Source organism: Sitophilus oryzae, unplaced genomic scaffold (genome assembly GCF_002938485.1).
Source record: "Sitophilus oryzae breed Bouriz unplaced genomic scaffold, Soryzae_2.0 scaffold_926_pilon_pilon, whole genome shotgun sequence".
NCBI classification, from domain to species: Eukaryota; Metazoa; Arthropoda; class Insecta; order Coleoptera; family Curculionidae; genus Sitophilus; species Sitophilus oryzae.
The window spans coordinates 1,548,401-1,561,758 of NW_022147557.1; the positions used below are offsets into that span (position 1 = coordinate 1,548,401).

Here is a 13,358-nt window from a genome sequence, read left to right on the forward strand (position 1 = left end):
CCTTTATTTCAATCGTAGAATCTGAAAATAGAACAATATATAGGGTGTTGGGACCCTCTGTATCTTGTAAAAATATTTTTAAATTGTAGCTCTAATAGTCCTTCGATGAACCCCAAACTTATATGGTACCAAAAAGCCTGAGCATATTAAATTTTAATCGAATTTAATAAATCTAAAAAAAATATAAAATATTCATTGGTAAATAAACAAAAACTTAAAAGAAACCAAACTTTAATTCGAACGGCTATGGGTAAGGCAGGTTCTTGTTCAGGATGGTTCATGACATAGACTTGCCTGAAAAGAAAAATCTTTGTGAGTATGCCGGTCCTACAAAATTCCTGATATTTATTATTAAGGTAAAATATCACAGTTCAAATGTTACAACGGGTAATAAACGCAAAACACCCTTCACAAATGTCCAAAAACATATCTTACGGCACTAAACGCGAAGAGCCCTCTCTAAACAACTGGTGAACCCTTGCCACCAGCCTAGTGAACCCTTGCCACTAGCTCTCTAAACAACTGGTGAACCCTTGCCACCAGCCTAGTGAACCCTTGCCACTAGCTCTTTAAACAACTGGTGAACCCTTGCCACCAGTCTAGTGAACCCTTGCCACTAGCTCTATAAACAACTGGTGAAAACTTGCCACCAGTCTAGTGAACCCTTGCCACTAGCTCTTTAAACAACTGGTGAACCCTTGCCACTAACTCTTTAAATAACTGGCGAACCCTTGCCACCAGCCTAGTGAACCCTTGCCACTAGCTCTATAAACAACTGGTAAACCCTTGCCACCCAAATAGTGAACCCTTGCCAATACTAATAATAACTTAAAAACAATATATTTACCCTGTACTGAGACGTGCAATGACACCAAACGCAAAGGTCTGTTTCAGTTACAGATACAAACAAATCATTATAAAGAAGATGACTCTTTAAACTAATAACTCTTAAATAAATCAATTATAAAATTAAAACAGAACATGTAGAGAATGCATACTCAGTGAATCAACTCACCCTTTAATGGATCTTTAACACTGCCTCAACACTGTCACAATTTTTTAACTATTTAAATTAATTATTAAATCGTATTTAAATTAACATTTACCGACACTCCACTTCTTCAAAAGATTCAAAAGCAACTAAATGCCCACCTAAATATTAAACTGAACCTCTCCGATATTGTGTGCGTCTTTCATAAAAAACTATGAGCCTTAAGATATATTTTTTTAAGTGCCGTGACCAGCGTTCTCTTTATATTATCGCCGCTTGCCCTTACGTAGTCTAAACAATCTGGAGCGATAAGCTTTGAAGCCTCGCTTGAAAAATTGGTGTGATTTTGTTACGGCGTTTAAAATATATCTGAATATTATGAGGTAAAATATACAGGGTCTTACATTCGGCCATCCTGCTATCAACTCGTCTCGAGTTGGCTAGTAGCAGCTTCATCTGGATCTAACAAAACCAACCCTTCTTCATCACTAGCTTCATCGGATTCGCCAGAGAAACCTCCACCAACTGGAACCCAAGAACACATTCGACCCACTGCGAACACATTCTCGTAGGTTACCCTACGAGTTATACGACCCTGACATGTCTGCTACTACATATCTGTCATTCGGTAGTACTACTTGTATAACCATTGAACCATCATATGGAGATGTCAATTTTCGATTAATACCTGTTGCTTGCTGATTCTTTAATCGGTTTTTTTTTGCTGGTTCTTTAATCGGTTTCTCATAGCTTAAGGCTAATCTCATAGCTTAAGGCTTTAAAATAGCTTAAGGCTAATTTTGTTTATTTTGTGCGACTATAAAATTTTCAGCTGCCTCGCGTCTTGCTTCGATTAGGTTTTCAACGACTAATGGTATCTGCTTAATATCATTAGTTAAGATGCTGTCAGTGCCTTCAGTACTACCTTTTGGGGACTAAGACAATAGTAATTGGCTTGGTGTTTTGCCAGTCGGTTTATTAACGACAGTATTGAGACCAAATTAAATATCTCTTACCTTTTCGTCCCAAAGCCCTTATTCGGATGTTGAGGCAAGGAGAACGTCAAGGATTGTTCGGTTTAAACGTTCGACCTGTCCATTAGCACGTGGAGTAGCGACAGCATTAAGAACATGCTTAATATTATTTTGTTGACAGACATTTTTGGAAACTTTGGATGTAAAACAACTTCCTCGATCTATGATTAGTCTTGGGAATGCCATAGGTCGAACAAATATCTTTAAGGTAAACTATACCATGTTTTGTTTTTGTAGACTTTACTTGTTTTAGAAATCAAAATTTAATAAAACCATCAATGGCAACTATTAAATATAAATTAGAATGTTTACTTTTCGGAAATGGACCCAGATGATCGATATGTACTACATCATAGGTTCAGCTCAAACTCGTCATGAGCTACTTGGACAATTTGGTGACGCATTCCCTTTGGGACTGCCCATTTTAAACCATGTGCCGTAATTCGATAGATCCGTTCGTTACGTAAACAATAATTTTTATAAACTTGGTGTTCGTGTTCGGTTTCAGAAGGCTACAGAAGTATATTCTTAATGGCGGATATCTTGGTATTTGTTAATTGCCCTGACAAAACCCAGTCAGCTTGTTCTCTACGCATTACTTTCTCACAGGCATGTGAATCACAAGGATTGCGACTTAAGACGTCTATGTGTTTCATTCTTTTACAAAGTGTGTACACTACCATAAAAATTCTTGAAACTCCAGCCACCATATAGCAATTCGAGAAATCATATCCTTCTTTGTTTTGGCTGTCTCTAACGAATTACAATATGCTACAGGAGTAAAAAAATATATATCCAATAGGTAAATTATAAATTTTCTTAGACTTTCAACAACAGCTAATGTTCCAAGCTTAAACGAATGATATTTTTGTTAGAAATCGGATGGCGTAATCTGTCATTTGACTGTCGCTGTAGTACCTCCGGCAAGTTTAACTTTGAAACTAAAACTTTGCTTGCATAGATGTTATTGCCTTGTTTGCACTTATACAATTGAAGGACTTATTGTAATAACATGATATGCCACAAATTCATAATTCTGAATTATTAGACTTCGCAGTTTCGAAAAAAATGTTTAAATTTAACTATTAATAAATATAAATTTGAACACGTTTTAGAGTAAGTTTAGTTTAACTCTACTAAGTATTTATCTGACAAATTTGTTGGATAAAAGTCAAGAAAAACACTAGTTACTAGGTAATAATTTCTGGTTGAGATTGTTCTTCTCGTTTACTGTTATAAAATTATTTTATTGGTAAACCATTTCTATTTCGACCAGCTCAAGAGAAGATTTATTTATTTATTTAAAAAGAAACTAAACTTATCTATACAAATTATCATTGCTATATTTCTAGAAAAATTACTTTCAATATTTTAAATTTCACAAAAAAAATAATCAGAAACGACTCTGAAAATAAAAATATTAGTTTTGCTAGCCTTTAATAAAGTTCTGATTTAAACAAAATATGTAGTGGATAACTTTACACTACATACGAGTGGATGTAACAATTGACTAAATGTAAAACACAGTTTCCACATATAAATATAACCGATATAGAGTTTTCGCATTATTTTTTTCATGTAGTAGAAAATAAAGTTATTATTTCAGTATTTTAGGTTATTCTTAATCGTTGGCTTATTTGAGGTCACACACACAGACTGCTCAATTAAGGATAATAATCTAGATTTACTTCACATGTTTAGTCAAATAACAAAAATATTTTTTTTTTTAATTTAACTTAATTCAATATTTAAAAATAATCCATACTATATGAAAGCAGTAAAACAACCGTTTCGAAGCTATCGCACACAGTTGCTATTTTAAATATCAGTAAACTGAAAGCTAACCTTTTCATCTGCTTATTTATATTTGACAAGAGCACCTATATTTTTGGTGTTATATTGCTAATTTCTAGCTATATTTTTAATTGATAATCCCAAAGAAGAGTGATAAACTCATTTTATATTTATCACCTACACAAAATATACATATCAGTATTATAAATATACCTGTTCAAGAATCTCTCAGAAATACAAATCTTAGGTATGTTCTTGCTAACACCTTGTTATTGCGGAAAATGATGTCTTGGTCAGAAAGATTAATACACGATAAAACTTTTAGCTTTCCAGGAAAAAACCGTATAATAATATTAGGTATTATATTATACTCTCTGTTTTCTTGTATACAATACTACTGTTTCAATAAAACGGTCACCTTTAATATTTTTACAATAAACTTGAATATTCGCAGCATGGCTTGCAGGAACATTTGTGTCTGATGTACATGCAATTTAACTTTCTTTAATTGAAAAGCTGGGTCGATGTTTTGAAGTTCGTCTGTAATTTTTGATTTAAGAAATTTAATTCAAGTCCTATCTTTAACAATTATTACGTGAGGTAGTTCTGTAAAATGTCTACCAAACTGAAATAGGAAATTCTTGTAAATCATCTTTTACTATCTTAATCTTTACTTCTGCCTCTAGTTGGTCAATTTTAATTTTCAATTGAATAGAACCCAAAGTGGTTGCAACTTCTTGTCCAAAACATTTACGTGCACATATATCATATCTAATTCCTAAAGTATTTAAATTACTTAATCTTATTGTCGTACACGAACTTCCTAAATATATATAAGCAATAAATTTGTCCTATTATCATTGATTAAAATACCCTTAAAATACTTCTTATAAGTCATCTGTTGTGCCTAGTCATGCAATCGGCTTAGTATTTTCCCTTTCCTTTTTATAACAATTTGCCTCAATGTGCCCACTTAGTTTACAATAGTTACACTTTCGCTCATTAAGTTTACTCTGTGTCGTACACTGTAAATGTGCACACAAAGATTCTGTGCCGTACACTCTTTGGCAATGTGGCCAGTTTTACCACATGTGTCGGTATATCTTTAAATATCAAGAAACTAAATTTGTAAAAAAAATGTCACGACCATCCAGAACCTAGGATCTACCTTTTATTATCCCACTTCTGAAAAATTCTATGGTACCAAAAAGCCTGAGCATATTAAATTTTAATCGAATTTAATAAATCTAAAAAAAATATAAAATATTCATTGGTAAATAAACAAAAACTTAAAAGAAACCAAACTTTAATTCGAACGGCTATGGGTAAGGCAGGTTCTTGTTCAGGATGGTTCATGACATAGACTTGCCTGAAAAGAAAAATCTTTGTGAGTATGCCGGTCCTACAAAATTCTGATATTTATTATTAAGGTAAAATATCACAGTTCAAATGTTACAACGGGTAATAAACGCAAAACACCCCTTCACAAATGTCCAAAAACATATCTTACGGCACTAAACGCGAAGAGCCCTCTCTAAACAACTGGTGAACCCTTGCCACCAGCCTAGTGAACCCTTGCCACTAGCTGTCTAAACAACTGGTGAACCCTTGCCACCAGCCTAGTGAACCCTTGCCACTAGCTCTTTAAACAACTGGTGAACCCTTGCCACCAGTCTAGTGAACCCTTGCCACTAGCTCTATAAACAACTGGTGAAAACTTGCCACCAGTCTAGTGAACCCTTGCCACTAGCTCTTTAAACAACTGGTGAACCCTTGCCACTAACTCTTTAAATAACTGGCGAACCCTTGCCACCAGCCTAGTGAACCCTTGCCACTAACTCTTTAAATAACTGGTGAATCCTTGCCACCAGCCTAGTGAACCCTTGCCACTAGCTCTATAAACAACTGGTGAACCCTTGCCACCCAAATAGTGAACCCTTGCCAATACTAATAATAACTTAAAAACAATATATTTACCCTGTACTGAGACGTGCAATGACACCAAACGCAAAGGTCTGTTTCAGTTACAGATACAAACAAATCATTATAAAGAAGATGACTCTTTTAACTAATAACTCTTAAATAAATCAATTATAAAATTAAAACAGAACATGTAGAGAATGCATACTCAGTGAATCAACTCACCTTTTAATGGATCTTTAACACTGCCTCAACACTGTCACAATTTTTTAACTATTTAAATTAATTATTAAATCGTATTTAAATTAACATTTACCGACACTCCACTTCTTCAAAAGATTCAAAAGCAACTAAATGCCCACCTAAATATTAAACTGAACCTCTCCGATATTGTGTGCGTCTTTCATAAAAAACTATGAGCCTTAAGATATATTTTTTTAAGTGCCGTGACCAGCGTTCTCTTTATATTATCGCCGCTTGCCCTTACGTAGTCTAAACAATCTGGAGCGATAAGCTTTGAAGCCTCGCTTGACAAAATTGGTGTGATTTTGTTACGGCGTTTAAAATATATCTGAATATTATGAGGTAAAATATACAGGGTCTTACACTTACAATTTGTAAAAATCTAACCGTTTAGCTACAATACCCCGTGTCGTATGTGGTGAACAACCCTTTATAATGTAATAGCGGTGGTAATAGCTTTTTTACAAAACATACCGAATTTCAGATAAGTGAAGGCGCTCATGTTTTTTTATTATTTCGAATCATAAGTTTGTGGGAGATATTGGATTACCGATAGTGATATATTTAAAATTATCTGTTCCTGTATCCATATTTTATATTTTACACTTTTAGTATCCAATAACCGTTAACGATACTTAAATAAATTAGTCTGTAAGTATTTACCTTCGCTTCTAGCGTCTCCAACTGTGCCATTCTCGGCGGTCTAACGGCTGGCTGAAGAGTCGTCTGAAAATAAATAAAAAGTGAAAACAAATTAAAAATCCGTCGCCGATCTGCGCGACATAATTTAGCAAATAATTTCGCTTTCCATAGCGTAAAAATAAGTGGCGTATCGGCGAGATTTCCTTTTGAGATCGTCGCTCAGAACCATATTCGTTTCAATTAAACAAATAAAGTCGAGTGAAAACGAAGCTAACGATTGTTGTAGTCTAGTTTCTCCTGTTCGTTTTTGGTGTCTTTCGTGTGTGAGAAGTGCGAAAATTATAATCATCTGCTTGTTGGATGTGTACTCATTAAATGAATATTAACTCGAATTACTTACTATTCTTTACTGTTTATATAGAATGGGCTGCCAATTCTAATTAAACTTTTTGGTTTACCAATTATAGAATCGAAAGTTCATTGTCGATATGGAATATGAGTGCTGTAAAAATATATTTTTTATTTTTCACATTTAAAGTCATGTTTTCATAATTCTTTGACGTCTTGAAAGATTTCATTTCGCAACTGGTGATGATGATCACTAGTCAATAAAAACGAAGCAAATTTTCTTTAAGTCACTAATTACAACATGTACAGGGTGGTCGAAATTAGTCTGTTTTAACAGAGAAAACCTATTTCCTGACTAGATAGAGCAAAACCGACATAGATGTCATGGGCTCGATTTCTGAGACACGTTTAAACGTATGTTAAACCGCCTGTTGATATTTTCACTGCCAACTGAGATACGGGGTCTTTTTGAATTTTTTACCATTTGGAGAATTGCCCATAACTTTTGTATTTTGTATAAAAACCTTCTTAGGGCACTTTTTTAAGCACAATCCAGTGGCGTAGCCTGTTTCTATACTTGCTCTTTTTGTCAGAAATAATAAAAAATATAATTTTTTAAATGGAAATCATAGTTGGCTATGAATTTAAAAAAATGCTTTTGTTTAACCCTTTCCAACGATATAAAGTTATGTGTATTTTTATCTAAGAATGAAAAAAAAATAGTATATAATATTGATTTTGTGTTGACCTAGTTGCCTAATTATTTTTTATCGCAATTTAATATTCTATATTATTATTTATCTGCATAATTAAAGACTTCTGAAAAGGTAAATCAACATTCTATATTAGTATTACCGTTTACAATTAAAAAGCCAAGATTATAACTGATCTATTAAATGAGAAATTTAGAGAGAAATGGATTGGAACAAGGGGCCCCATATCGTGGTCCTGTGATTTAACACCTTTCGCTTTTATTTATGTGGACAATTAAAAAACCTTATATATAAGGGAAGAGCCATTGGGACGAGAGAGTTTGTCTAGTAAATTGTTGTAACTGTGCGCAAAATATGTTTATTGTGTATTCAACAAGGAGGGGCTCTAGGCAGATAAATAATAATGTAGAATATTAAATTGTGATAAAAAATAATTAGGCAAATAGGTCAACACAAAATCAAGGCCCGCTTCGATATAAAGATAAAAAACCAAATATTGCTCTCATTCTTAGAAATAAATACCCATAACTTGATACCGTTCGGAAGGGTTAAACGCCAGCATTTTTTAAAGTTCATAGCCAACTATGATTTCCATTTAAAAAAAATTATTTTTTATTTTTTCTAACAAAAAGAGCACGCATAGAAAAAAACTGACTACGCCACTGGATTGTGCTTAAAAATCTGACTTAAGAATGTTTTTACAGAATTTTATTATTCCGCAAAATAAAATGTTATGGGCAATTTTCAAAATAATAAAAAATTCAAAAAGACCCCGTATCTCAGTTGGCAGTGAAAATATCAACAGGCGGTTTACGCCATTAAACGCGTCTCAGCCATTAAAACAGAATGCAAAAACTAAAGCTCAAATGCAAAATGATTCATTTTGCAACTAATTACAAAATATTTAATCTTTAACTAATAGATCTGAAAAAGTCGCAGTTGAGCAGAGATCGGGGAAGTTAGCAACTCATTGAAAGCTGGAATTATAAAATACGATCCTGTTTGGGCTGCTACAATCCTGCTTTATCCTGCTTCAAATCCCAACCCAGCCCCACCTACCAATTTTGAAAACATTAGGAACAGTCGCACATTAAAATTACGAATGATTTTTTTTAACTTGATAAGTTTCAGCTTAGGCTGATATTTTTTTGCTTTATTTGCCTAAATATGTATAAGCTTCCAAGCCATAAATAATTATTCCGAACAGTTGAACAAAATAAGGCAGGTTCAGTGTTCGCAGGAGTAACTTTAGAGTTTTTAGTGTGACATTCGAAAGCGCCTTAACGTACCAGCGAACAATAACCTCAAATTTCCCAGTTTTCTACTATGAATTTGAATTCATAGTTCTCACAAGTGTGATTAGTGTTATTTTGTATTTTTTTAAAGAAACGTAAGTATTTTTGACGCCGCTTTTGGATTGTTTGTTTTTGTCACTGTCTAACACATTTGAATTGGCGGTATCGATTGTTCTTGATAAACAGTAAAATTGTCACGTGATGGTCATCTTTCGTGATTTAGTTTTTTTTTAGTTTTTTGTTTAATAAAAGTTTCATTTTTCATAGATATATTTGTTTAATGTTTTTTTTTTCTAGTTCACATCCCCAATGAGCCCATGGGTATTCTTACGTAATCCTCTGGCAGTCTCAGTCATCCTGCTTTTATTATGTTGCTACGTGTGACGTCACCTATCAGACTTAAACTTGCTGTATCTTGAAAACAGCAAGTGTTGCTGGGATGAAATTTAAAGCAGGATGCAACAGGGGTATAGCAGCGCAAGCGGGAACCAGTTTTGGCGATCCTGCTTCTCATGTGTTGCCAACTGGGAAGTCAGCAACCAAAATAAAAGCAACTATAGCTCAAAATTGGTAGGTGTGGCTGGGTTGGAATTTGAAGCAGGGTAAAGCAGGATTGTAGCAGCCCAAGCAGAATCATATTTTACAATTCCTGCTTTCAATGAGTTGCTAACTTCCCCGATCTGTTGGGCAGGCCTATTAAGCTACGTCAAAAATCTAGTCCGAAACTAGTAAATAATAAACGACTTTATATTATTGAGGAGCTTGAGAATCAGGTCCTTCCTTCCTTTGTTTTGGTTGTTTATATTCTAAAATGCATTCAGATTTACGGAAACACATCTTTTAAAACAACACTCTCAAGAACCGTATCTATTTTTCCTTATAAACTATCTCCATACATATTATTCTTATATTCTTTACTTCGCATCCATCATATTATAAGAACATACATCATCAGGCTATCGACACAGAGGAAACAATTCGCAGCGGAAAAAGAGAACATGTAAAATGGCGAGGTATTAATAAATCTTATTTACATTTGGGGTCAGCGTGTTGGTAACACAATGGCGGTAATAATATGGCGCCTTGTTAGCAGCGTAGGCTAATGTTTTTCTTGTTTTTTTTTATCGTTATTGGCTGAAAGAATAATTTATTAACCTTTATCACTTAAACGCAAGATTGTATTACGAACTGGTTCTGTTGCAGAATAATTTCTTGGTGATTTATTGCAAATTATTACGATCACCTACATTTCAAGCGTGTCTAGAATATTTTCGGAATTAAAATAAAGCGTATAGATTTACAAAATCAAACAGATATTGCTCAGAAAATTATTTTTCTGGTAAATTTGGCTTTATAAAAAATTACTTAAAATATATGTACTACGTAACCAAAAAAGGGTCAAGTTAACTGGGAAATTCCGATCAATGACTTTTGCAATATCATTTTTCAAGTGTTATCAATCATAATCCCTAAGCCACCACTAACGCCGTTTTTTTGTACACTATGTATTTTCAGCAAAAAATCTAAAGTATTCCCATTATACCGCTGTTCAGCTTTCTATGGCATCCGGAATTGTTCCCTCGGAAGTTACAGCTTCGTCAATCTTGAAGGTATCGCCGGGAAGAGTATAGCAGAATATATAGTCATCCGTTTACTGAATGCCACCGAATGTTTACTGAATGCCACCGAAACAAACTAAAACGCTATACAACAATTGTAATAGTATAGGGATAGAGCCTAAGAGTGAGTGGCACGCAATTCATTGTAGTTTTAGAAATAAGAAGTTACTAATAACAACTCTCCGCGGTAGAAAATATTGTTACGGATTCCGTGGGTCCACTATTTAAACTCACGATAAAATACTTAACGAATTTATTTGTTTCACTCTGTACACACAACTTATACTATTTACAACACAACTTATGCAACTACTATTACTCTAACGGTATTTCGCGGTATTATCAAACTTCAGACTATCTTCAGACTTCAGACTTCAAACTTTAAAACTTCAAACTGTCAAAGCGCGGGCCTTATATACCCCTGGCGGTTGTTTCTAGATTTTTCTAAAGAATTCTATAATTTTCTTTACTTTCTGGCGAATGCGCCAGGTTCCTCAAGGCATGTTGCGATTTTTTAGCAGTATGCAGTTATGCAACCAGTAATACACCTTGATATTGCCCCCTTCTCAAATTTGATCGTCCCGATCAAGGTTTCCTGTCTGGTATCTCTTCAATCGATCCAGATGAACTACTTTCATCTTACTTCTAGGGCTGCGTTGAATCCGGTACACAACATCATTTATCCTCTTGATGACTGTATAAGGACCTTCCCATGCTGGAGTTAACTTTGGGGACCTTCCTTTCTTGCGCTGTGGGTTATACAACCATACCCTATCGTCTTGTTGAAATCCCGTAGAATTAGCTCTGAGGTCGTAACGAGCTTTCATCCGGTCACTGGCTAGCGTAATCTTACTTCTCACGGCCTTATGAATTCCCAATAATCTTTCCTTCCTAACGATTCTTTCGAACAACAGTCCAACGTTATCTTGTTCCATTTTTCCTCCAGATCGAGTGCTTGGTCCTTGGCTGGCTGCACAAATTTTACATTGTCGACACCATTTCTTGACATCTTCGCCATAATCCACCCAGTAAAAGCGATCTCTCAGCTTGCTCAAGGTCTTGTTTACCCCAAGGTGGGCTCCAGTTCTACCACCGTGAATTTCTTTCAATACCTGGGTAACTTTCTTCCTTGGTACCAGTAACTGAGTTGTTACTGTCCTGCCATCCGCACTTTCCCACGTGCGCTTTAACAATCCATTCTCAATCACCAGTGAATTCCACTGAGCCCAGAGAGCTTTGAAAACCAGCCCTCTGTCCGCAATATCCTGCCACGGTGGTCTCTCGCCGTTACCTTCCTTGAGCCGTAGTATTGCTCCGATGTCTGGATCTTCCATTTGATCTTTCCTCAATTGTATCGTCGTCCATGGTTCGTCAGTTCTAAGCTTAAAATTCCTTATTCTGATAGTGCTTTCGCGATGTTTCATTTTCTTGTCCAAGGTAGCTCGTCGTCGATCTAGGTCGTTGTCGATAATTTGTACCCGTCCTACACGGCACCCAGCAGTTTTCTCTAGTTTCCCGAACACAGTCTTCTTGGTATCACCAGGTATCATCACAATTTTCGATGATCTTTCTTCCATATTTCCTGGTCTCTTGTCTTTAGATACAGAAAATTCCTCATTTCCGATTTTCAGGATGTTTCTATGGTGATCAAACGAAAAACCATGTTGACTGATCACATCCATACCCATGATAAAATCATCTTCAATGTCTGCCACTAAAATGCTATGCCGAAACTTCAAATTCCCTAACTCCAATTCCATGAAAGCCTCTCCCCGTACAACGGCCATTTCCCCCGTAACTGTACGTAAATACACTCTTCTTCTAAGAGGCATCATCTTCAATCCTTGCACTGAGTTAATCCGCACCAACGATACCATAGCGCCTGTGTCCACAGTCATTCGAATTCTTCTACCATTGACCTTCCCGTTGATCACCAAACTGTCAGCGGTTTTTCCTAGACTCCTAACGGAAAACATCCTAGGGGCTCTGTTTTCTTCAGCCAATACTCGCTCATTAGTGTTGATTTCCTGGTGCCTATGTTCTCTCGATGGTAAACGGAATCGCATTTGGACGCGGCAATCCCGTTTGATGTGGCCATTCCTGCCACATCTATAGCAACTTATGTCCTGGGATCTTCCGATGTGCCGATGTTCTCTGGATGGTGAATGGAATCGCATTTGGATGCGACAATCCCGTTTGATGTGGCCATTCCTGCCACATCTATAGCAACTTATGTCCTGGGATCTTCCGATGTGCCGATGTTCTCTGGATGGTGAATGGAATCGCATTTGGATGCGACAATCTCGTTTGATGTGGCCATTCCTGCCGCATCCATAGCACCTCATATCCTGGAATCTTCTTTGGTTCTCTGTCTGGGTGTTGTTGACTCTCTTGTTCACTAGTAATTCACATAGTTTATTAAACATCTCCTCCAAACGTATGTGAGAACTCTTTGGCTGTTCCTCAACCGTTACCGAGCCTATCTTCGGTTTAGGAATGGCGCTAAATGCAGCTTCTATTTCCAGCGCCCTGACGAGTACTTCGCTGCTGGTAGAAAATCGCGATATTTGCAGCGCCCTCTGTAATTCATTGTCCCTCAGTCCGCTGATAAAGCACTGAGCAGCGAGTTCCTCCCTAAATCCTTCCGGTGCTTCAGGATACGCTAGGTGTACCAGCCGACGTAAGTCTGCTTCAAATTCCTGCAGACTCTCTCCGGACCTCTGCAGGCGTGTCTTGATCTGGGCCTGGTAAAGTTGACG

The 13,358-nt window shown here is 35.9% G+C and overlaps 1 protein-coding gene across 1 annotated transcript in view; it reads right to left on the minus strand.

Moving 5' to 3' along the window:
* The window catches only part of LOC115890795, a 143,259-nt gene that overhangs the window by 51,882 nt on the left and 78,019 nt on the right, over window positions 1-13,358 (minus strand). The window contains exon 3 of the mRNA XM_030911138.1: window positions 6,646-6,708. Within this exon, the coding sequence (XP_030766998.1) occupies window positions 6,646-6,708 (63 nt within the window). The remainder of the gene's footprint in view (window positions 1-6,645; window positions 6,709-13,358) is intronic.